The sequence below is a fragment of the Prinia subflava genome, chromosome 14 (genome assembly GCF_021018805.1).
Source record: "Prinia subflava isolate CZ2003 ecotype Zambia chromosome 14, Cam_Psub_1.2, whole genome shotgun sequence".
NCBI lineage: Eukaryota > Metazoa > Chordata > Aves > Passeriformes > Cisticolidae > Prinia > Prinia subflava.
In genome coordinates, this window is record NC_086260.1 from 16,888,746 (window position 1) to 16,914,237 (window position 25,492).

Here is a 25,492-nt window from a genome sequence, read left to right on the forward strand (position 1 = left end):
GGCACAGCTGGCAGCAGGAGATGCTCCTGGTCCATCACTCAGATGGCAGCTGAAGGAGCTGCTGTGTGCAGCCTCTTGAGCAGATGTGGCACTTGTTCCTCCAGAGCAAAGCAGGTGAGTACAGGGAGCCAGCATTCTTAAGGAATATTTATTACTACTTACAATTCATAACAGCTTCTTCGTGTGCAAATACCACTGCTGCTGGCACCCACATTGTAACTTACCTAGAAATGTGTTTCTGCCCACCTTTCACCTTGGGAAGCAGCATCACTTTCTGGTGAGAAATGGCAAAGCAGAAGTGTCTCTACAGGCTCCTGCAGCCCCTGCAGGGCCCTGCTTGTCCCCCCTGGCTGGGGACCCAGGCCAGCTCTGGCTGGCAGTGCCAGCTGTGTTCTGCCCCGTCCAGCCTCAGTCTGCTGCAGGCTCAGATGGCATCCAAGTCATGCTGGCATTACTTGAGTTATAACAATAAGCTGGAGCTGTTTTTTAAGAGCAGAACAAAGGCAGCAGTGTATTTTTTTTGAGTCTCTACAAATTATTACAGCTTTCTGCTGCTCTTTCAGCAGGATTAACAGTCTGAAACTACCCAGAAGCTCCAGGGTGCTCCTAGGAGTTCTGCAGCATTCCATAACTCTTGGATGAACTGACACATGCACATTTTTTCTGCCAGCACAGTGCTGAGAAAAATCAAATAATTTGCAATAGTGTTACAAGATACAGAAAGCTCCTGAGACGCAAGGATACCGTGCTTCAGCCTGAACTTTGAGCTGACTGCAAGGCAAAGGTTTTGGAAGGAGCTTTGCAGTAATTACATTAGTTTTTCTTTCTCACTAATGGCTAAAATTAAAATTCAGAAGTAGGTGTTGCAAAAAAGCAGGATCTGGTTTTGTGCCCTTCTAACAGCAAGCAGGGGGAGCCACAGCTGCTGTGTTACAAACAAGCAAATGAAACTGGAAGAAGGATTTTGTGTTTGGCAGTTTAACAGAATAATTCCTCGGGCAGAGCTGGCAAGGAACTCTGGAGTCATAACCTGTGTTCTGTGCTGCTGTGATTGTTGTGGCTGTTAGCACAAGTGGCCTTTAGTGGCAGAACCCCCCATTCCCAGGCAGGATGGGGCTGCACTGGGATGCTGAGGCCTCTCTGTCTCATGCTTGGACTGCCTGGAGTAAATAAATATCATTTTTTCAGCAAAAGCACCCTTGAGCTGTTTCCCACAGCAGCTGGTGTTACAGTAGGAATCTATGCTTTTGTCTGGCACTTCATTTTGTTTAATTCACAAAAACAATAAATATTTTAATAGTGTGATCATGGCTGACCAATCGTTATTTTTTCACTGTAGTTTAAAGACAACTGGAGTTAAATTGTATATTGTTAAAAATCATAGAGCCATGAATGACATTTACATTAAACTTTCTTTTAATTGAAGACAAATAAAAGAACCAAGGGCTCAAACACTTTTTAAAATAAGACATCTTCTGTTCCCCAATGTCTTCTCTCAAGCAAAATATACAGCACACACATATATATATAAAACATAATTACATTCAAGTACCAAACAGAATTTACATTTTCCCAAACAGAGAAAATAATGCACATGATTCACATGCCTTAGACCCAACCATGCATAAAAACATTGCCAATAAATCAGGAGTTGAACATAATTGATCACACTACCATGTATTATTCTGAAGTATCGATGTTGTTGGAATGCATTTAACACTTGGGAGTCTGGGTTTGTAATGTGGAACTCTGCTTTCAAGTCCAGCTGCTCAGAGACTTACTTGTTCAAGATCTGTTCAAATTTCGGGTTAATAAAAGAAAATCCAGCAAATGCAGACTGATCCATGGACTCAATCAAGTTTTTGTCGCTGTAAGACAATTTCGGCTTCTCACTCAGAAATTCTCTGTCAAAGTTGTTGTAGTCACTTGCTGATTTCTGTGTTAGAGAGGGGAGACAGTTTAAAACAAACTCTGTATTTTCTTCTAGAATGAATTCCTTAAATACAAAATGTTGGGAAGTTAGACTGAGCTCTCTCCCCCCTTCCCATGCTTTAGGGAGAAAGAAAAACCTCATTTTAACCCTATTTTAACAAGACTATAAGATTATAACTGGGCACTTTCTTATTACCAGCTGGAAACCAACAGAAAAATCAAACTCAGGTTGCTTTGGAGAAGAACCACCTGGATTTGGGATAACACTGGGTTATTACCCAAAGATTATCTGTTAACAAAAGTAATGCAGCATTATCTTACACATCAGATCAACATTTCTTGCCATTAACCAAAATGTTTAAATTCCTGAGAACATTTCACAGGCTGTACTTGTTCAGAGAATAAAGCAATGCCTTACAGCAGCTGTTTTGTGTTTCATAAATATTCATGTAACTAGAAACAGAAACAGTGTAAAACAGAGTGTTTTACACTCTGCACCACCAAAGATTACTGTTTGTAGGATCCTTATGTTCCAGATTTCCCACTTCTCTGGGAACAAGCAGCACAAAACTTTGTGTGTTTGAAGGGGACGGCTCTCCTCCACAGAGTATATTTTTAGGAGATTGTTGCCTCCAGACCATTTCACCCGTTCTAGTAACAGGCTGGAGAAACACAGGTTTGGATTTTTCACCAGGTGAGTTGAAGCAGCAGCATCCCACTGTGATACAGACTGAGTTACAGTCTGTTCTTTTGGTGTTTTTTCAGGTAACATCGGGCATGTACATTAATTCCAAGTTCAGTACCTCAGAGAATGCTGCTTCCTGCCCCCTTGGAGCTGCCTGGGTGAGTTTGAAGCAGCAGAGATTTAAAGCTTGCACAGAGTGCCTGCAGTCAGGTACCAGCTGAGCAGCCTGGACTGCTGCTCCTCCCCTGTGGTGTTTCAGAAAAGCAAACTGCAGGAACTGTGAACATTCTAACACAGAGGGGAATGGAGATCAAAGCTATCTGTTGGTTTTCCTGAACTTTTTACTATTAAAGAAGCTCCTTGAGAGCAATAGGAGGACAATCTTGACAGGAAGATCTCAGGGCAGTCAAAGGAGTACAGTGCACCTGTGCAGAAGTGAGCCATCCAAGAACAATGGGTTTACAACAGATATCTACTTTCTACTTTTACATTTGTAAAATGTGAGGAGAAAGTAACAGCAGGATCCTTCATGCAGGTACAGAAGTCACCCCTTACCCCTGAGCTGCTGTTTATTAAGAACAAAGAACAACCCACGTACCACTTTTGGCTTGAAGGGAGGCTCTGCCTCCCTCTTCTCTAGCACTGTCCAGTTGATTGTTTTGAAGAAAGGATGCTCTCTGATATTCCCAGTGACCCCAAGCCGCTTTGCTGGATCCCTTTCAAAGAGCTGCAAGAGAAGACACCCAGCAAAGCATTAGAGCTGCACCAAAGGTGCACAGCAGGGGAAGAATTACAGGCATGGTGCTAAAACAGCTAAGGGTGCTGACAGCAAACAGAGCATTAGGAATTCATCTGAGCAGGCTTTCCCTTTGTAAGAGCAATTTGCTGATAACCAGCTCCTTTATGAGGAGATTTGTCTCTCCCTGCACACAGTACCAGGACCCCAAGCTGATCACCAGTCCTACCTTTTCTAAAATATCCTTTGATTCCTTGGTAATCCAGCGAGGGTAGTGAGGGGTGTCCACTCGGATGGACTCGAACAGCTCATCTTCATCATCCCCGTGGAAGGGGGACTGCCCAATCAGCATCTCATAGAGCAGCACCCCAAAGGACCACCAGTCCACGGAGAAGGTGTACCGCAGCCCCTGCAGGATCTGGGGCCGCACGGAGGGAGGGCAGGTGAGAGAAGCAGCAAGACATCCCAAACACCAGATGTATTTCAACAGAGAATTTCCAATGACTAGAGCACTTAGGGGGAAAATAAAACTTCATCTCTCTGGGAAATTGTGGACACTGATGCAGAGCTGTGGTTTTATCCTAGGCTGCTGTTTGTGCGAAAGTGGCCAGCTCCATGGATGGGTCTTTGCTCTCATTCAGAAATTTTCTCCCTTAACTTCAAATAACCATAGACTTAAAAAACATCCCCTGTAGTTTCTTTACAAGATGAAGGGAGAAGCAAGTACTGATACAAAATAGATTCCTAGGGAAGTCTTTGACATAATTTATAGCTTTACAAGCAAAATACTTTAGTTGAGCTGCTTTGTAAATAAGATTAAAAAAAATAACACACAAACTCTGTGAGATTCTCTTTAAAAGCTCCTTTTGTTTTGAATTCTGGTTGTTTGCACAGGCCTCTTCTCCATGTGCACTGCACATAGATTCATTCTGCAGGAGCCTCATGGGTGTGCTGGCTGCACCTACCCCCAGCTCTTAAAAAACTGAGCATTTTAACTTTCCAAACCCACATTTTTTTAAACTCACAGCTACAGAATAATTTAAAATCTCAAGTACCTTCTATAAAAACCACTGAAACTGATTTTTCCCTCTAATTAGACTTGGGCTTTTCTGAACTATCACTCCACACAGAGGTGATGATTAATCTCCTGTGCCCTCAGGGCCCTCAGTCCGTGCCAGCAGTGTCTGTGCTGTACTGACCTCGGGGGCGATGTAGTCGGGGGTCCCGCAGAAAGTGCTCGCCTTGTTGTCACCACCAACGTTTTCTTTGCACATTCCAAAGTCAGCTATCTTGATGTGGCCTTCTTTATCGAGCATCACATTGTCCAGTTTTAGGTCTCTGCAAAAAGTGTTTTAAAAATGTTGTGCTTTAAGTTGTTTTTGTAAACAGATGCACACAGTTTCTTCACTGATAAACACCTCCCCAGCTGCACACCCAGAGGCTTTTCGAGAAAATAATCATCCATAAACACAGTCCACCCAAAATGGTACTTTAGTGCTTTGAAGGCATGAGGGACAAGGGAAGAATTCTCCTTTGTCAGAGAAAGTAAGCAGCTGAGGTGCAGATATAGACTGTGACCTTATAATCCAGCACATTTGCTTTCAGATCCAGAAGCAGAGCCAGAGCTTCTGTTGCTGCTGGAAGGCAGCGTGAGTTAATGCCCCAGTAGCTGACACAGCAGTGCTGCACCAGCTCCAGGGCTCAAAAGAAGGATTGTGTTGGATTCTGAGAGCCTTTGGCAGGAATTTGATTGTTTGAAACCTGCCCAGCTCTTAAAGCTACCTGTGACTTGTTCCTGGTTACAGCACAAGTTCATGTGTTGTGGCACAGCCTGTGAAGGGTCCTATTCATGTCTTCTCTCAGAACAACACTTCAACCAAGAAAGAAGTTTCCAAAAGCTACATTCCCTCCCTTTGACCATGCTGCATTTTTTGTCCATCTGGCTGCAAATGCACATACCAAGGAGGGCAGGCTGGAGAGAAAGAAACTGAACAGCCCTCTGCTTACCAAGGGCTGAAATAGAGCAGAGACTTTCACAGAAGAACAGATCAGTCTTTTCTCCTGGGTATCTCAAGTTCCCAGCACCAGCAGTGGATCAGGGTCTGGCCCTTGTGCTTCAGCCACATCAATGTTGTGGTTTCATCAGAAGGCAAAAGCAGGGAACTTTCACCTTGGTGGTTTGCTCAAGGAGCCCCTCCCTCACCTCCACGCTAAATTGACTCATGATTTGAAGGCTGTGTTTGAAAATAACTGAAACAAAACTGCTTTTGTGTAACTCAAATCCCATTCCATCATTCAGCTGCCAAGGAAAAAAACCACACAAATAGAGATTCATCTCGGGCATGTTAACATCCTTGGAACCACATCAGATCTCTGACAGAAAGCTTGTGCTTGTTACATCAATCAGGAATTAAAAGATGCATGAAGTGCTGAGACAATTCCCAGGTGCCAGCCTGGAGCTAGCTGTACTCACCTATAAATAATGCCTTTGCTGTGAAGGAACTGGAGCCCACATACAATTTCAGCTCCGTAAAACCTGGAAAGACCAAAACATTTTTTAATCTTTGCTCAGTTACAACAGTTAATGGCAGCCAAAATAATGCTAATGGGCCTCTTTTCATGGAGTGAACACATCTTTAAATCCCAGTATCTCTGTGCTTATGCTGTAACCTGCAAGTGAATCCCTTCACCACACATCGGCAGTGTCCAACACCAAACAGCAGAGGGGACACGGGCGCAGTTGCTGTAAGGCTTCATCCCACTTCCCTCAGGGAACACCATCCCTTTCCTCCTCCTTGGGAACAGCCTTGGTGTGGTTTTAGTGACAGGCAGCTGCCTTTTGAAAGCGAGTACTGGGAGCTCAGCCCTCCAGGACTGCAGGAGGGACTGGGCACCAATGGCAAGGTCAGAATTGGGCCTCACCTGTCTCCCTCTGCACCTGCCTGGTCACTACAGACAGACTGAAAGATGCCATCACTTCAAGGGCACTCTCCTCAAAAAAAGAGGTGACAGTCCAGAGGACATGAGGGAAAACCTGAAAGAACACTTCCCTCTGCCCTAAAAAGCACATTTTTTTTAAATCAGAAAAATACAAAACTATTTCCATTTCTGTATAGAAGATGAATGTTGGTCCAAACAAATAGGCACAGAATATACCCAGAGAGGATGCTGGATGCACAGGGGTTTGCTGGGATGCAGGTAAGCTGGAGGGGCTTTATCCACATTTTTGGTGGGCAGAGTGGGAAGGGAGCTGACCCAACTGGCTGCTGTTGATGCCAGACTTATTCTTGTGATCCCATCCTGTCAGCAATCCTTAGAAGTCATTTTCCTGGGGTTTACAGATAGGTCCACTACTCTGCACTGTTCCTTTTTAAGGTTTACATGCCACTCCTTCCATGATGCCATTAAAACACCCATGGGTTTGGATGAGAGAAGTACAAACTGACCTCAAACTAAAAATGATAGCTAAAGTAACAATACTACAATATTTTGGCATCCTTTAAAGATCACTGGAGCTGAAAACTTAAGTCAGAGATAACTGACACAAGAGCACTTACTGAACAAAGGGCTTACCCATTTAATTAGCATCTCATGGAATGTAGGTTTTTGTACTATGATGCCAATTTAGCAATTAAGTAATTGCTTAAATGACTGCTGAACTTTTTCCCCCCATGCTGTTTTCCAATTTTTTTCCATCAGAATACTGTCCTAAGGTACACTGAAGCTGTGCCTTTTACTTCTCAGTGCTGGCTTATGTTGCAATTTACTTTGCACCTCTAGGAACAAGCATCCCATAAAGTACAACATCACGCTGTAAGGTAAATTAAGCAAGTGCAGCTCCACACATCATTAAGGGAACTTCATTGTATTCAACCAGTGCCTAGAAACATCTTTTCAAGCATCAGCCACTGAAACTTGACTGCAGGGAAGGAGGGGCACAGAAAGAAGCATAAACCCAGAGATGAAATCATCCCTGGAGGTGGGGAATGAGGGGTTGAGGACTCACGTGGCTCTGTAGAGGTCGAAGCGCCCCTTGTCCTGGATGTGGAACATCAGGTCTCCCCCATTCAGGAACTCCATAATGAAGAACAAATGGTCCTTGTGCAGATAACCAGGGAATGGAACAATTACTGATGCTATCCAACCAACAATGAAGTAGCAATGTGCCTCCAGGGGAACAAGCAGCCACTTCCCTCTTCTGAAGGATTTTTGGTTTCATGCACCCCTATGAAGCTCCTACAGAGTTGAGCGGCCTGGTCTTGTAAATATAAATATCTGATCTTGTATTCTGTGGGTTTCTAGACTTAATACACACTTAAATAGACTTCCTGATTTCAATCTGTGACAGTCATCCTTTTCCCCTCACTGAGGGTAAAGCTCAGACCAAGGACTTTAATTAAACACCTTCTTATTCCAGACTGCATAGATGTTTTTCTGATTTTATTTTGTCCTTATCAAGTCATGTTTAGTTATACTCGTATTTACTTTCCATTAGGCCCATGAATTATTGCACAGACCACAGGAAAAGGACATTTAATTCTTGCATCACTAAATTACTTCCCTTTGCTGATATCAGCATCCATTAAAAGGCTCAACCCGTTTTGTTGCTGTCACCATTTCGATTTTTCTTACCTTTGTCTGGAATGTGCAGTAAAGATGTGTGAGAAATGGATTTTCCCAGGCAAGAGCGAGGACCCTCTTTTCCACCATGGTACATTCCACATCATCATCAATTAGCACCACGTCCTTTTTCAGAGCTTTGATAGCAAAGAATTCATTCTTCCCTTTCAGCTCAGCAAGCAGAACCTACAAAAAATTAAAGATGAGAGTACAGCACGTGGGAAAGACTGGGGCTGATGTATCAGTGAGGGAAAGCCAAAGGTGTTTAGGGCAGGTGCACTGACAATTAAAAAGCACATTTAAATGGGAAAGATGAGGGAATTTTGGGAAGGTGAAGCTGCAGGACACAGATGAGGGGATATGGCTCAAGGAGCACGCAGCACAGGCACAGCAGTTTCTCTGTCAATGTCTTGTGAGTGAGCAGCAGCTGTGTAAAGCCTGATCTGTCTCCAGAGCTGCAGTTTCAGAGACAGCAGTGGACAGGGCCCAGGGAGGGCCCACTGCTCCCCCAAACATCCCCTGCACTGCACTGGGGCATGGGGAGGCTGCTTCTGTGTGGAGAACAGAACTGAAATATCCATTTGCACTGGGAGCACTGAAGGGCAATTCCTCTGACAACCTGCTGTGCACCATGGATCACTTCTGGGTTTACACAAGATCCAGCTGATGAATTTCTAGTGCCTTTGACAAAGATGTCTACACACAATTCTGTTAGAAGATGATTGACCCAAGAAGCTGTGAGACCTTTCTGGTTAAAGGGAACAGCCCATCACATTGCACAGATCAAGCCAGGCAGACACCTTAACTCAGTTTGTCACGTACCTTTCCAAAGCTTCCTTTCCCCAGCACTTTGTGGAAGACAAAGCTGTCTATGTTGAATTTTCTCCTTGCAGCTCTGGGCACCGGCTTGGTCGTGTTCACCTCCCAGAGCTTATCGTACTCACTGTTATCTGCTGGCCAAAACAGGGAGGGGAAAGTTCAGTGGATGCAGGACTCAGAGCCCCTGATAAGAATTAGGTACTGACATGGCTTTTTCAGTGCATCTGCTGCTGGAATTACTGGTGAAACTAAACATAAGGGACAAGTCCTGTGTAAGCTTTTCATGTGGCCAGGAGATGGCAAAAAGAAATATATGGTGCTTTTTTAACAGCACTTATTAAAAAAATTATCTAACACAAGGCAGGAATGAATAACTTCTTAAATGGTCTGGTAGGTAAGTGGCTGTATTGAAACATTGTTTCCTCACCTGTTGTGTCTCCTCCAGGAGCTTTATGTTTCTTATCAAAATCTTGATAAATACCAACACTTTCTACAGATCCAGAATCAGACCTTCGTGTAGATTTCTGGGGAGAAGGGGAACATTTGAAATTGTATTAGTACTGTTACTTTAGAAATAGAATAATAGCTTTAACTGCAACATGATGGCAGAGTAAACCTTTATTTTAAATTATTAACTCCCAGTATGTATCTTTTCTCAAGAAGTCTGATTCACAGACTATTTAGTCACCTTCTTTACAGCTTCACATCAACCATTTGCTTTATTTCCTTCACTGCAAGAAAAGAAGTCACTGAAATTCCTGACCAGTCCATGTTCCACTGTTCATTGCAGAATTATTAAAGGTATAATGGTTTGAACCACAGTGGAAAGAATTTGGACTGTGGGGAAATGTCCCCTTGGATGTCTGCTCATGTGAAAGAGGAGATGGGAATCTCTGTTTTACTGGACATGCTGAAGTCATATCTGGATGTCACATCAGGGAAACAACCTTTACATATGGGAGATCCCTGAGATCAAATTTCAGTAATGAAAAGTTTGAGCTCCTGTGTCATGAAAGAGCTGCCACAACAGCTCTCACTGTTTTCAAAGTAAATATCCTGTGAAAGCTTAGGAATAACATCTCAGAGGAAGCACTGTTGGCTTTTGTGATATATTTTCCTGTTTTACTTCAGAGCTTGTGTCTGAATCTTTATTTGCAGAAGCTGACCAGAAAATAATCAACTGCTGCAGCAGGAGATGAACAATGCAAGCTATGGGGCTAGCATTAATTCCAGAGGGGTTTTCTCTGTGTGTGTGTGTATATACATATATATCAGATGAATAAAAAATGAGAATATCTAGTATATTTCTCCTTATTCACTTAATTCTATCGTTCAAGTGGAATTTTAAAGTTGAAGCATGTAAAAACAGATTTTCAGCATTACAATGATGCTGATTAATCCATTAAACAGAAAGGAACAGAATAATCTTGGCACCCCAGAAGAACAAAATTGGATTTCAGGAAGCCACACACCTTTCAAAAAAATTCTTTATGTGGCAAACCCCTTCCCTATTTCAGTTTCAGACTATTGATACCTCTGTTAGTCTCTGTAAGTGTCCAATTAAAAAAGACAGAGCTGTTTGCATTTCCTCTTTTCCAAATACAGTTCCCCATAGAAGTGATGTGTCACAGCTCAGCTGGTCTGGAGCTGAGACAAACGTGGCCATATCAGACACCCAAACTGGAGCAGCCCAGCAGTAAAACAAGTCCCTGGATAAGGCAAGGGGAGGTTGGATTCAAACCCAAACAGGGGACCCACGGCCAGCCCTGCTCAGTCCTGGGTGCAGACACTGCTCAGGGAGCTGGGTGTGCAGAGACCCCTTGGCTGTCCAAGCCTGGAACATTTGACCCCCCTGTACCAAAGGCTTCCTCATTTGTCTCATGATCATCAGGGACTTGAGTTGTGAATCTGTCTCCAACCTACAACCCCATGTAACAGTGACACAGAAAACATGATGTGAAAAACCCAAAAAGCTCTGAGAACAAGTAATTACCTGAGAAATGGCAGTAAAGCTTACCTGGCTAACTTGATTTAAAGCTTCAGCTAGCAACTTCTGGTTTATTCCACATAAGTTTGCCACCTTCTTCTGGCATTTATGATGCACATTCATCCCACATTCTAAAAGAAATGTAAGGATTGTTATACAAGCATCAGGGAAATACTGACATTACAACAACCAGGGCTGTTCTGTGCAATTCAGAAGCTTAAAAAAAGTTAAGACCAGATTGGACATAGACCTGTCATTGCTACCAAAATCACAGGTTTTATGATTTAACACAATGAAGACTAAAAAATGTTTCACGAGGAAAAACACCTCCCATCATCATTACTTTATTCTCAAAGCCTGTGACAATAAGCATCATATTGCCTTTTTGTGGAAGAATAATAAAAGCAATCTTCACAGTAAATGCTTTGAACACACTTTGAGATGCTACGTTGAGTAAGCCTCCAAATTTCAGCTATTCCCAAAACAGTAATTTTGATCATGCTCAAGATACATCTCTGCAGTGTTTCCTGACCCCTCCAGCAGCTCACCTTGGCTGAGCTGTCCCATGAGCCCTGTGCCTCTGTCTCTCTTTTGTACAAAAGCTTTTTTACCCCATACGGACGAGGCGAATCCCACCCGACACGACCCACAAGGAAAGGCACAGTGTGCTCCAGCAGGTAGGGAACACTGGAAAAGCCCAGAGAGCTGCCAGCTCTGCTCCTCCTCACCTTCACACTTGAGGCCTTGCTTGACCAGCCCCCAGAGCAGGCTGCCACAGTGGTCACAGAAGGTGGGGCTCATGTAGTTGTAGACTCGGAAGCGGTGGGGCATGTCGATGTTGAACCGCTCCTTCTGGAACTGAGCACAGCCACAGGGAGTTCATCTCACCCAGCAGGACCTGCCCAGCACACAGCACCCACCCCTCACCACACACACTCCACCCTCTGCTGCTTTTCTGACTGGAAAGCTTTGCCCACCGCGTGTGACACAACTTTATACAACTCTAAGCAAAGACAGAAGTTTGGGTTGGACAGCCAAGCATCTCCCAAATGGTGTTGTCAGCTTTTACAAGGTTCTGTTAGTTCAGCAATGTTTAATTACATAATTACACTCTAAATATATTGTTCCAGCTCTTACCATTGTGTCCCTGCTGTTGGCTGCAGTACCAGTACACCTCCCAATGATTTTATCAATGCATTTCTTATGAATAGCAGCATTGCATTCTTCAAGACATGCACAAGAGAAAAAAGGATTCCTTCAGATAATAAATACATGGGATGAGGTCTTTGCATTTAATGGCAGAATGTGAAAAGCACACTCCTTTTGCATTATACTATATATACCAAAAGTTTATTTTCTATCAAGATAATATTTTTTAAGCGGATTCCCCCACCCCTTTTCTTTTACCATAAACTTTATTTCTAAACGAAATCAGCAATACCCCCAGCATGATATCAAAAGGACAATATTATGCTTTTGAGTTTGACTTTTTGATAGCTCCTCCCTGCTTTGAGTGATGCACAGATCTATGCCAAGTGAAAAGGGATTTTCAATTCAGCTGTAAACCCCCTCAACAGTTGTAAATTCATTTTAGAAAAGGTTTCACAAAGAACTGCTGTCATAAATGAGTGCAACTTTTCAATAGCATTAAACACTTCTGAGAAGAATAGATAAATCTAGATCTTGATATTGAAATCCCAAGCAGGGATCATAGTCAGATTCCTTTGGTTATGGTCCAAAATTGATATTTAACATCTACTACTACCCATAGTGATGGTGCATTGTGCCATGCATATTTACAGATTTTTTCAAGAGTAACTATTAGATCTCCAGATTCATGTGGAGAGCAGCATAAGAAGAAAGTTAAAAAAAATCAACTTACGTCTACATTTGTATCCCTGCTTGTTGAGTCCCCTGAAAAACAAATTATAAAAAAGAAAATCAATACATTTTCTGGAATAGAAGATGGCTGGTTTTTATTTCATTTTAATCATGATCACAGTCAGATATCACTTGATGCTGACAGAATTTCTGCCTATGATTTCAGTGGCAAAAATGTTCAAGCTGTAGTTCTCAATGTGAAAGACAACTATAGTTCTTAGGTATAAAAATGCTCTTAGTGAGTATATAACTTCAATTTCCCAACACAAATTTATTTGTCATGTTTTGTCTGAGTATATCCGAAGCAACTTTTGCAGTAATTTGCCCCTTGGGGCTGGGGGAAGCTTAGGTTTTCTTTCTTACCATACAAAGTCTCTGCAGACAGAGCAAAATGTAGGTTGTCCAAAGAAGGTGGCGATAAATTCATGATTTTTGATGTAGTGGATTTTGGCTTGCTTGATAGCTCCTCTCCTGTTGATAGTTACTGTCCCGTCCTCCTCCTTCATCGACTGCCTGCAGTCTGAGGGGGACACAAGAACACACACTCTTAACACTTCCAGGTACTACAAAGGTTAAGATTTGCTTCTCCCAAAGGTTCAGGTTGTTTTTCTGTTCATTTTACACCTGCATTCTGCAGACTTTCAGTCCCACAGGGGTGGTACAGGTGCACACACTGCTTCCCAAGGTGTCCCTGGGCTCCTGTGCAAGCCCACTCCTGCCCACACAGGAAAAACCTTCTGCTGATGAACTGACAGCAAAAAGCAGGGATGGAGCACGGTTTTGATAGAGAAGTGACAACAACCATTGTTCCTTGAAAAATAAAATCTATGATTTCTCTTATATTGATTTATGTTTAATATGAATAAGAATTTTATTGGAAGCAGGAGGGTCAGCAGAAGCCTTTCCATGCTGCTGCTGCACCTGCCCTCCTGAACCAGGACAGAATTTCAGACGAATTGCTGCAGGACTTTCTGTGTGACCACAGCACCATCCTACTGGAAGATGACTTTCTTCCAGCCTCCAAGATCATCAGCAAGGACAAATGAGATTTTCAGTTAGACATTTCCATTTTGGTGTTTCATAACATTCATGTTTTATCTTTCCACAAGTCTCAGTCTCATTCCTTTCCCCTTCTAGCCCCCATGGAGTCAGATTATTTAGTATTAGAATAATACTCCCATCTACTGTAGCATCTAATGCTGGATTCCATACAAATCACGTGTAGCATTAAGCCCAGAAATAAAACAACAAACAAATTCTCAGGCTCTAAGTCCAACCGGCTCATACAAGCTCTCATTAGAGGTTATGGTTCTTTCACTCATTTCCAAGGCAGCTTCTGAGTTTCTTCTACAAAAATGCATATTTGTGGCTGTAAGACTGAGACACAAACTCTGAGTATTTAGTCCTAATTAGGCATTTTTAAAGTCATAGGGGTTTGCAGCAGAGTTGACCCAATGCAGGTGTATCAGAGACTGGGTAACTGGTGATTTAACCCCAGAACACATTTCTTGTCAGCTGAAAGGAGCTGTTGAGGGACAATCCAACCCAGCAGGAAAAGATAAAAGCTTGAGCTGGACACGAGGAGCTGATCAGCTGCTAACTCCATCAGCTCTGGCCAGCAGCTTGTGGGTCCCAGCCTGGAAGAACTGTGGACATGGTTCACATCTCCCAAGTGCTGTAAAGCTGAGGGCAACAGGATCTTGCTGTTTGCAGGCTGGAAATTTCCACAGCAATGGAGTAAGGAAAAAGCCAGAAGAGCACTTTTCCCATTGTCAATATAATAGTTTTTTAAAATTTGCTCCATTGCACTGCTGCCTTTTACCATTATCAGTGGGGGCCTTGCTTTTAGCAGTGACAGGAGCAGATTTGTTTCCTTTGCCAAGTCACACTCACTGCAATGCCTGAGCTTACTATGAAGTTACCCAGGAGCTTTTCTGGCTGCTAAAAGCACTTGGTTCTTGTCATTTTTTTTAGCTGGCTGCCACCACTGCTATTTCCACAGACTGCTGAACCTGGAATACAATCTGCCATGTGACACCATTCTGAGTGTCCCAAACTAATTTATCTGTCACAGCCAGCAGCAGCCACGCTGCAGCAGCTGGGTGCTGTCTTAGGAAAGAAATGGCATCATCAGCTCAGAGGTTCAGGAAAGATTAGGCATATTAATGAAAAGAAAGTTCAGAAAAAGTCTCCAGGTTTTGCCACTCGTTCTTAATGTACTTTTCTGAGAAACTGGCCACCTGGGTGAGAGAAAAATCCGTCCTGACAGCCCCTGAAAGGACCTTTCAATGAGCCCTGGGACAGTCCCTGAGTTACCCCTGCCCCTCCAGGAACAGGATTAGTTTTCCTTGTTCAAACAGGGCTGCTGAATTCATCCAACACAAACTCATCAGCTGCTGCACTTCAGCTTGTGGCAGTCTGCAAACTGTGCTATCTTTGTTTAATCCTGCTGAGCAAACACACAGACCTCACCCACTGCTTCCCCAATGCTTCAGGGAAACTACACTTGTGTGGTGCAGAGGAGCAAGGTGCTTGAGAGGCAGCAGATTCAGATTGTTTGCTGCAGCAAAGGATGTCTTTGAAAGGGGATTTAATCAGTAACAGCAACAAAGCAGAGCAAGGCCTTTTGCCTTATGGCAGTATTCTGAGGAGATCACCTGTGATGCAGCAAATTACCAGACAAAAGCCTTTCTAAAGTCCAGAACACAAGCAAATCAAGTGTTTAGTGAGGAACAAACACCTCATGCTGAAATACTTGGAGCAATTTAGTATTGCTGATACTGCATGCAGAAGTATCTGACAAAACCTGATCAATTTATGGGAAATGCCGGTGTTTCCTCCCTGCCTGATGCCCTGATATCAAACTTAAGAGAAATATGTGAGACTGACATTTATTTCTTTGAGAGGGTAATTATAGAAACTAATCACTTTGGGGTTTTTTTTCCCTTTTTTTTTTTTTGCACATTTTCTTTATGTATAGTTTAATGCGGAAGAATCCTTGAGCACAACAAACCCTCAAAATCTGCATGTGAGGACACACAGACTTTACAACCAGCTGCCTTGTTGGATGCCTTTGCCAAAACCAACTAATATAACAAAGAATAGCTGAAAACATTTTTGTCTGGAGCAGAAGCAGCTGAGAGGTTTGGAGAGCAGCTGTGAGTCAAGTTCATCTGGAGCTGAGGTGGCTCTGAAATTATGGCGTAATTTTGCTTTATTATGGGCATGTTTAACAGGTTATCTTTAATGTGTAAATTGCCTTTAATGTGTATTGCTCCAGAAAAGTTTTAAGCAGCTCACCCAACCATGGAGTTAAGTGGAGAATAAAAGCTTAATTTCAGAGATGCAGGGACAATCAACAATTGCAGGGAAGTAACTTTCACCACAACTGTGTGGATGCAGGGTGGAGATGAGGGAGACGGAGAAACACAAAGGGGAAAAACTTTGCTTCCCCCTCCAAGCAAGCCAGGATTCCCATAAATGAAATGCTTGTCATGGAAGAGCATGCACAGAGCAGCTGAATCAGCATCCAGGATTCAGGTGACCTCTGCAGCCTGGACTTGACATTAATCATGTTGGACCCAGCACACACCATTAAACATAATCTATTTCCTCTGTTGAGAGCTGTGGTTAATGTTCATCACTGACACGTTCGTGTATTTCAAGGTCCCTTCTCAAAACCTGCAGCTGATCTGACACAACCAAAGCCCCCAGAGCTCCTCTGTGCTGTGCATTCATGAAGAAAGCACGAAGCAGGGCTGTGAATGGGCAGTGCAGCTCTCCACACTGCTGTAATCCCCCTGTATTCTCTGTTCAGCTGCACTGCCCATCCTGCTGAACGCTTCACCATCCCCACGGCCACTAACACAACACCCAACCCACTGCCTGGAAAACATTTACTAACATAACATTGCTGAGGCTCTGCTGAGCTGTAATAAACCTCAAGGTGAGGTGTCACATTGTCCCAATTGAACCTCAAAAGTCCAAGAACAACAACAAAAAAATCAACCTCAGGATAACCCTACTAGTTTTTTAAAAAAAGAATTTTAAAAAAATTTACCATCTTCCGAGTTCATTTTTCATTTTAACCTGTTTGTTTTATGGTGCTGTTTGTAAGAGGAAAGGTAACAGTGCAACTGTCAGGGACTGGGAACCAGGACTTCACTTCAAACAGGGACAGGAAAGGAATTTTCTGAGTAGTTGCTCAGGCTGGGATTTGCCTGAAACTTTATAATAAATTACAAACCCCACTAACATTTCTGTTCAGTGTCTGTCTCCTTCTGCTGTTCTGCAGCCTTGCACTTGGCTTTGTTTGAAAGTTTAGTGCACCTTCAGGTCAAGAAAAATATTAATCTCTCAGAGCAATCATTAAAAGGGAAAGCTTGTTCTTGACAAAGGAGATTTTCCCAGCATGAAACTGCCCTTTAACTTGGTCCTGAAGAATATTGCTTTAAAGATCACCTGTTAAAAAAACCCCAAAACTCAACCAAACCCCAAAAAACCCAAGAAACCATTTACAGAAGTTTCCCAAAAGCCTACAGTTCTATGACATGAACCTGCTATGTTAAATCACTCTAGTCTTCGTGCTACCCCTCTAAAGAGGTAACTTCTAAAGATTTAATTTCTCACAGGTTTGGGTGGGAGCATTTAGTTCCAATGTGTGCCACAGGCAGGGACAACTGCCCCTGGATCAGGTTGTTCAGAGCCCCATCCAGCCTGGCCTGGAACAAAGCAAGGATGAGGTCCTGCTGTGGCCCCCGAGCCAGCCCCTGCTGCTGCTCTGCTTTAGTGTGTGCATGAAACCCCTCCTAGGCATTACTGACACCCATGGCCTGGTGGAGAAGTGTAAAACAAAACACCAACTTTAACAAGCCCTGCTTTTCAATCCAGGACTAAAAAAACCTGAAACCAAACACACTCCAGCTCTTGTAGTGCTCCCACCTACCCAGAGCTGCAGTGTGAACACAGCCCATGCTCAGCTCACAGAGCTCTTGCTTTACAGCTCAGAGTTTTGGTAAATGCTTCTGCAGAGACCTCTGGTATCTCATTTGTGCCAATAAAACCAGGAATAAACTAGAAAAAATCTTCTTTCTTTTTCAAATTACACAGTAAACCCAACCTTTAAAGATAAGCATCTCAATCAAACTTCTGCTAAAGGTAAACGATCTCAGATTTTCTGTGCTCCACACAAGACTTTAGCTACCTCGGGAACCACAGACACACCAACCTGGTATCTATGAAATCACATCATCTGCAACTGTCTGATTCCTCTAGAGAAAAATCACAAGATAAAGCCTGCAGATGTTTTTGTTAAATCCATGCAATCACACTTCTGGTGCAGATTAAAGCAGATGCAAGGTGCCACTGAATAACCTTCACATTAGCCAAATTTCTAGAAACAGCATTTTCTCAGTTAAATGATTAAATTATACCAACATCCCCATGTACAATTATAAGGTTCAGTTCTGGCTCTTCAGCCCTCATCACTATTATTTATTAAAAATGTGACCATTCTTCCACAACACACTTCATCCATAGAGATACTTTCTTCAACTCTTACTTTAGGCCCATACAATATACAGACTTAAATGGCAAATCTGTTATGTGCCCTATTATTTTTCACAGATAACTCAGAAAAATGCTGAAGTCTCATGCTTCCCACACTCAACACACACAGAACAACATATTAAAATATATCCTGCTCTCTGGTTCATGTCCCTCTCCCAGAAGTCAGGCACTCGAGATACCAAGAGTTCACATGCAAATTACAAATTACTCACCTTCTGGTACTTCTAAAGGCATTTTAAGGAAAAAAATTCACTGCCCCTTTCTGCAGGAAGCTGTAGCCAGCAAAAGAGCAATTCAGAGTGCAAGCCCAAGACACAAGCACACTCCCAAAGCTGCTAACACTGCACGAGACACTCCGGAGAGTGAGGTTCTGGCTTTTCTTACTCGAGGAGGGCATTAACCACGTTTGAATAAACAAAGATCAACAAAGCATTAAACGTATTGCAACTCCCACCTATTAAATCTAAAGCTGCTTTACAGAGTTATAACCTAGTTTCAATACTACAACGAGAGAAGGAGGGGTAGAAGGAAAACAATTTCAAAATGAAAATTGAGGTTAACACCCTGTTCTCACGTTTTGCACACCAGGAGAAAAGTTTTTGAATTTCCAGCACAAGCTCATATTCAAATCACAGGACAGAAGACAAGAAAGTTCTTTGACAGCTCTAAGTCAGGGCTCTGCAATCCTCATTTTATGGAGTCTAGGAAGAAAAAAACCTTTAAGATTAGTAGGATTTTTCATATGCAGCCCTAAATTAACTGGTTAGACCTCAACCTGGAAAAAGAATATTCAAATGAAAAGTCTCAGTGTAGTCTACCATGGAAGAGCCATTAGTACCAGCTTATTTTGTATTTTTTTTTCCTCTAGGAATGTACCTCTTAATGGAGCAATAACATTCTTCTTTCTGAGCTCTGCAGCACTGCAGCAGAGGAAAGCAGTTTTCTTTAAAGGTAGCAGAATGTTTGCTACTCAAAAGAAAGGTTTGAAAACCAGCAGCTTCAGTTTGCAATACAAGCCAAAGAAAGAATCAGTCACTTTTGTGAAGTGTTTGGAGATTTTCAAACAAAAGGTAGCACCTATAACTCAACGATACAAATGGCAGCAATGCCTTTGAATAAACCAGGGAACAACTGAAATACCAGATTCAGAACCAGCCTTTTTTAGTATTTTAGAAACACAGCTACCACAGAGTTCTGTATGCAAAGGCAGGTCAGAGGGAGAACAAAATGACAAGTGCATAGGAAGGAATGTGAACTGTCTCTGAGCTTTCAGCTATTAGCTGAGGGTTTCAGCAATGTGGGGAATGGGGGTTTACACAAACATCCTTGCAATGCACCAGCAAACCTCTCTGCTCTCAGAATGAATCACAGAATGACAAGGTTGGAAGAGACCTCCAGGATCAAAGAGTCCTCTCACGTTGGCAATTGCTAATTTAACTGGAGAGAACATTTACAGCAGTGCAATGATGAGCCAAAAATCAGTGTTTGCCTATTTAGGAGCATTACACGCTGACATAAGGGAGGTTTACAACCTTGAGGAGGAGTAGTTTGTTAAAATGTATTGATATCTGCAGTGTTCACATTAAAATATCAGACTGAGTGGCCTTCCTTCACAAAATGTAGATGTATAAATGTCTTGAAAGGCAATTGCCACCACCTCTGTCGTTTAGTTACCAAAAATGTATCAGTGACTAATTTCACATAAAGCAGAAGGTAAATAGGAAGTCATTGCAAAGTAGAAGGTCAAAAAATTGTGTTAAGATGTGAATATTAACCTGTCAATTAGAATATAAATGCATGACTTAATGATCTGTTTGGTATTTAGGCTTCATCCCCCACCATCTGCAATCCCTGATACAGGCAATGACAAGAACTGCAAGACCATTGTATCTATTTTAAAATTATTTTGATTACTGAGTAAAATTAACTTTGTACTTTCAGCACACAAGTATATTACCTTTCTACTAACAGCTAATAATAAATTATGAAAGGTTTTCACTTATGCTATCTCTGCTTTTCTACATGTCTGCATGGAGAGGAGGAAATATGCTTCAGCCTCATTAAATAAACAACTGAAAATACAGAAACTGGGTTTGTACAGGTTTGCTTGAGAAGCTTCTGGATGTCCAGGAGAAATGGATTTCTGTATATCTCATTAAATATGTATGATCACAGTACTACTGCCCCATGAAACAGCCAAGCACAGGAAACAATGACAAAGACCAAGATAAATATTTTCTAATGTAATGACTCACACCAGTTTAAATGCAACCCTGAGAAAAGCTCTCACTTACACACTCTTAAAGTCAAAGTATTTTTTAAAACTTTGCTTAAAAGTGTTGGCTTTTCATAGACACCAAAGCAAGAAGCACATAGGCTGGGTTTTTTGCCATCACAAAGATAAAACATCACCTCTGAAGTGTAACCTATGCACATCACATTCTACCTTCAGTATCTTCTGCACAGAAAGTACAAAAAATGTATGGTACCTTCACAATGAATTTGTTCTAGAGCAGAACTGGGCTCCTTCTATAAATGTCTGTGGAGAAAAAAACCCACCCATGCCTCAAAACTTCCTGCTTAGTCTTTTCAGTTATTTATAAACACATACTATTAAACCTTATAAGACTGGTAGGCTAATCTGGCAGACCATTTATGTTATAATTACAGTGTTATTCCCAAGAAATAATGGTTTCATGACTTCTGGTATGGGAAAGTCTTAGCTACAAGCTAAGCAAGTTGTGAGGTTCACAGCATTTCCTGCAGGAAAGGACTCCCCAGATACACAAATCCATGCCAAAATTCTTGGCTTTCTTATGGCACTTGCAGCTTCCCTCCTAATTCATTTCCAAAGAGCCTGGGGAGGTTTTTGACACAGACAGGCTGCTCACTTTTTAAACTGGTACCTCAGACCATTGACTAGATTTGCATTTTAACACTAAACACCATTCACTCATTCCTACAATCAGTTTTTCTGTGATTAGTGAATAGGATGTCTGAATCCCAGGAAACTCAGACCCACTTCTCCAATCCACAAAAAAAGTTTCCCACATCAGCTAGAGCAAGAGATTCAACTTCTTTGCACCTAAAAACGAACAGATAATATATTTTCTATCACATCAAAACATAAGAACAGGCATATTAAAGATCTAAAAGTGCCTAAATGCAACAGCATTTAGGAATGAACAAATCCTGCCGTGAGTCCACATAACAACAAAAAAACAAAAAAAACAAACCCAAACAAACACCTAGAAAGCAAATTAATAAAATAATTAAATATTAATTAAAATAAATAATTAAGATTCTACTCAGTACATCAGGTGATATATTTTGTAAGCTACATCCTGTGTTCTGCAAAAAAACCCTTTTTTCACATAACTGACTGAAATAAACTATTGACATTACCTGAATCTTCCAAAAAATACTGCACAGCCATCAGCACCTTCCCCTGAGGCTGAAGGTCAAGCTGTGGAAAGAAAGATTGCAACAGTGAAGTGTGTGGTTGACTGCATCTCCCAGGAATTTAAACAGCTCTTTCTAGAGTATCAAAGTAGACTAGTCAATAACTATTTGATTATAATCCTCTTCCATATCTCACTATTGCAGCTGAGTCAGGGACTTTTATTCTCCTGTTTTTACTCGCGTGCTGCATTGCTTTGATGTGTCCCCAGGAGTTCAGCACAGAGTCCACATTGTTTGTTCACGTCCCTTTCCCGTGCCTGCAAAGAAGTTTGTTGGCTTCTGTTTTTACTGTCAGTGAATGCAACCTGCACAGGAACCCAGTTTTAAAAGAAGTCTACACAATCCTTTATATGTTTATTGAGGGTTCAAACCATAGTGATATCAAATGCTGTTGCTGGCAATGAAATAAAGTGGTATAATCAACATTTATTTTCCTTTCCTCCTCAAAACCATTACACATGGTTTCTGTGGCAAATTCTACAGACCAGCAAAAAAAATAAAGTGCCTTTTAAGCCAATAGCTGAGGTCAGTTCCTGTGCTCAGAAAGCAGTCACTAATTCTTAATCTGCTGCCTTCATAAAAGATAAGAAACTCTTAATCATGTAAGAGTGACTCAATCTTCACTTGAGCACAAAGTACCCCTGGGTTACACTAAATACAACTTGGGATGAAAAATCCAGTCCCTGACAAAACCAAACCACAGCTACATTAGATAAAGCCATGAACATATCCCCACAAATCCCATCATCCTGCTGGGATAATGAGTGAGTTCATCTCTAAGGCAGTGTCTGACACTCAACATTTGCCCAGCAAAGTTTACAGAAGGCCAAGACCTCAGTTACAGCTACTAATGCCAGCTGTCTCTCCACACAAAAATAACCTTACAGGCTCTGCTAAGTGGTGTCTTTGCTGGCCATGATGTTCTGTCCAAGTCATGAGAGGCTGTACAGAGAAAGTTTAACACTGATGATGGCAATGTGGTACCCATTCTGTGGACAATAAGCAGAGGATTTGAGACCTCTGACCTGGCTAAAATTCATCACTATTAGCTTTTACTCTTCTGAATTGTTCTTGTCTTGAAAAATAAGTTAAGGTGTGAAAAACATCCCAAGTGCAACAGGTGAATTTAAACCAGAGAGATTCTACTGACCTAGGAAAATCTGTAATCTTAAAAGACACAAGGCATTCATTCAGCTTGAAAGAAACAAAACCAGGTCAGCACTTTTGAGGAACTAATCTCTTTCCTTACCCAGAACTCTGCTTTGCCATTGCCTTTCTTGCACCGTTCTGCCAGCACTGACACACCTACAGTCACTTCAGATAGAGGCTCCTCTGCTGCTTTCATCAGCACAATCTGGATCACCCTGCCCTCGTAAATGTGGGCATCAAAAGTCGATTTCCATTCAGGATACATGGTGGGTTTCTTCTGAACCAGAGTTTTTCCTCTCTCTGAAAGCAAAAGAAAAAAAAGAACATAAACTGTAAAATGTATATAGATCTAGTGTTTAAACTCAACAAAATAAAAGGGAATACTTGTACTGAAACTAAAAGCAGAGTTACTGCTTCTTTTACTGTTGTTGGAACAAAGCTTAAATGCTCAGTCCCAAAGTTCATGACATGGAAGGCAAAGCCCACCCTGAGGGAGATGCAAAGGCAGTGAAGGGGTTAACACAGAGCCAGAGAGCAGGAGGAACAAATCCCAGTGTGGAATTCATAAACTGGTTTAGTCAGGCACAACCTGACAGGGAACACTTGCATGGCTCCATTCTGGTATAAATCTCCATGAAGTGTCCTCTGATCACTGTGAATACCTACTGCTACAAGATAAATGAAGATAAACCTCACACTGACCCAGTTTAAACTGCAGCCACGTCTGAGAGATGAAAGGCTTCACATTTCATTAATCTACTTCCAAGTTGTTCCAACATTTCAGTTGTATTCATAAGTCACTCTCCTTTGCATTGTACTCTACCATGACTGCTGCTTTTTAAAGGATATTTCAGGGCTTTATCTGTCCTCTGTAGTACGTGCAGATCTTGTGTAGTTAAGGAATAACAAAAAAGCTAAAATTACCTCAAAAAATGTCCTTTCTCCCTCTTCTTTTTTTCTTTGGTTTCCTTTAAGAGCATCTCAGCACACTCCTTTGTTAGGAGTTTTACAGTGCTGCACTATTCTTATTACATGGATTTTTTTTTGCTTTTTGTCAAGAAAAGCTGGATGATCCTTGAAGTCCCTTCCAGCCTGGTGTTCTATGATTCTAACACACAGCTTCAGACCCTCTTGCTACCCATTAAACTGATTTTTCCTGTCCATATCTCGGGCACAGGAAACAGCCAGTGACTGCACAATCTAAGCCAAGCTTTGGCATATTTCTACATCTGGGTCTCTAAGCACCATCAACACATCCAAAGTGATGGTGCCTCCTAAGAAAACACATCCAACTCTTCACTGTGACTCTGGCACACAGTGCCACCTCCCAGTTTTCTCTGACTTGCTGCCAAGCCAATTATTCTCCATTTGAATACCATTTTCTACATTCTACACAATTTCTGCTATTTATCAAGATTTTTTTTTTGCAACAGAAGTGCATTCTAAGTGCCTCTCCAGCTCTGAATGATCTATTTGCTGTTATGATATCAAGGCAATAATAAAGGAGATTAAATAGTTGGACCCTTCCCCAGGAAGCTGCAGTGTGGTCTGTTAGACACTTAATATTTTAAAATCTTCCTGGAAACTCAAGGCAAAGCCAGTGTTTGTTCATTAAGAGCTTGCTGGATGCACTCAGCTGTGCTGCAGACAAGCACAGGGAATGGTGTCCCTGCACTGCTTTATCAGGGAATGCCTGCCAGCAGCAGCACTGGGAGTTACAGCTCGGACACAGCCCTGAGCCACGGGCCAAAGGACATTCCAAAATGCTCAGAAATGGCCACCTAAGGATCTCTCCAATGCAAACCAAACTTGAGCATTCCTCCTCTGCTCAGTCAAAAGCTTTCCTCTTGAATTTGGGGCACTGGGCAGACAGAAGGCTCAAGTCCTTCACGGTGCAAACCTGCTTCCACAGCCCTGTTCTGTGAAAAAACTTGAAAATATTGTCACAGAATCACTGACTTGTTTAGGTTGATAAAGACCTTTAAGATCATCAAGTCCAACCACTAACCCAGCACCACCAACGCCATCATCAAACCATGTCCCCAAGTGCCACAGCTACACATTTATTTAGAGATTATCAGATTATAAAGGCAAGGAGGGGGATAAAAAGCAGGCTGCACAGCAAGGCTTTTACACTGGCCTGCTTTTTGGATTGCTAAAGCCAGACCCCTTTATCAAAAAGGCACAATTCAGCAGGCATCCTTTGCAATAGGAGAAACTGCATATTTGCAGAGCCCTTGGCAGTAATTTGGGGTTTGCAGAGACAGCAGCAGTTTGTAAAGAGTTGGTAATACCCTTTGTAAGATTCTTAGAAGGGGAAAGAATGATTCCAGTCTGTTCACAGGTCTCTTCTCTCCCTATTCCTGTCTTCCAATTAAAATCTGCTTTGATCAGTAAACTCTATACATTTTTACCCTACATAAAACATAAAAGAAGGTGTCTCAGTTCCTGGAAACAGCTTCCAGCCTAGCCATGCTGCTTTTCTAATTAAAATCACACTAATCAAGGTTTGTCCTGGATCACAATCCCTGTCTGCAAATGAACAGTGAAGTGTCAGCAAAGAACAGCCTTCAAGAGCACCGCTCCTGCCTCTGCTGTGTTCAGGCCTCCTTGGCTTCTCTGCTCACACTCCTGACTTCAAAAACACACCATG

General features: G+C 42.1%; 1 protein-coding gene across 2 annotated transcripts in view; it reads right to left on the reverse strand.

Annotated features, from left to right (window-relative positions):
• Positions 1 to 1,393: 1,393 nt before the first annotated feature.
• The window catches only part of PRKCD (protein kinase C delta), a 60,126-nt gene continuing 36,027 nt past the window's right edge, over positions 1,394 to 25,492 (reverse strand). Inside the window, exons 3-18 of one of the 2 annotated variants that reach the window (XM_063411914.1) lie at positions 22,940 to 23,139; positions 21,634 to 21,694; positions 13,024 to 13,180; positions 12,662 to 12,693; positions 11,917 to 12,002; positions 11,508 to 11,637; positions 10,810 to 10,910; positions 9,220 to 9,316; positions 8,796 to 8,923; positions 7,986 to 8,159; positions 7,360 to 7,451; positions 5,827 to 5,889; positions 4,553 to 4,691; positions 3,583 to 3,771; positions 3,216 to 3,344; positions 1,394 to 1,936 (exon numbers count right to left, since the gene is read on the reverse strand). In XM_063411914.1, the coding sequence (XP_063267984.1) occupies positions 1,778 to 1,936; positions 3,216 to 3,344; positions 3,583 to 3,771; positions 4,553 to 4,691; positions 5,827 to 5,889; positions 7,360 to 7,451; positions 7,986 to 8,159; positions 8,796 to 8,923; positions 9,220 to 9,316; positions 10,810 to 10,910; positions 11,508 to 11,637; positions 11,917 to 12,002; positions 12,662 to 12,693; positions 13,024 to 13,180; positions 21,634 to 21,694; positions 22,940 to 23,139 (1,937 nt within the window). In that variant the 3' untranslated portion in view covers positions 1,394 to 1,777. Of the gene's footprint in view, positions 1,937 to 3,215; positions 3,345 to 3,582; positions 3,772 to 4,552; positions 4,692 to 5,826; positions 5,890 to 7,359; positions 7,452 to 7,985; positions 8,160 to 8,795; positions 8,927 to 9,219; positions 9,317 to 10,809; positions 10,911 to 11,507; positions 11,638 to 11,916; positions 12,003 to 12,661; positions 12,694 to 13,023; positions 13,181 to 21,633; positions 21,695 to 22,939; positions 23,140 to 25,492 lie in introns of both variants that reach the window. The other variant, XM_063411913.1, reaches the window with a different exon arrangement.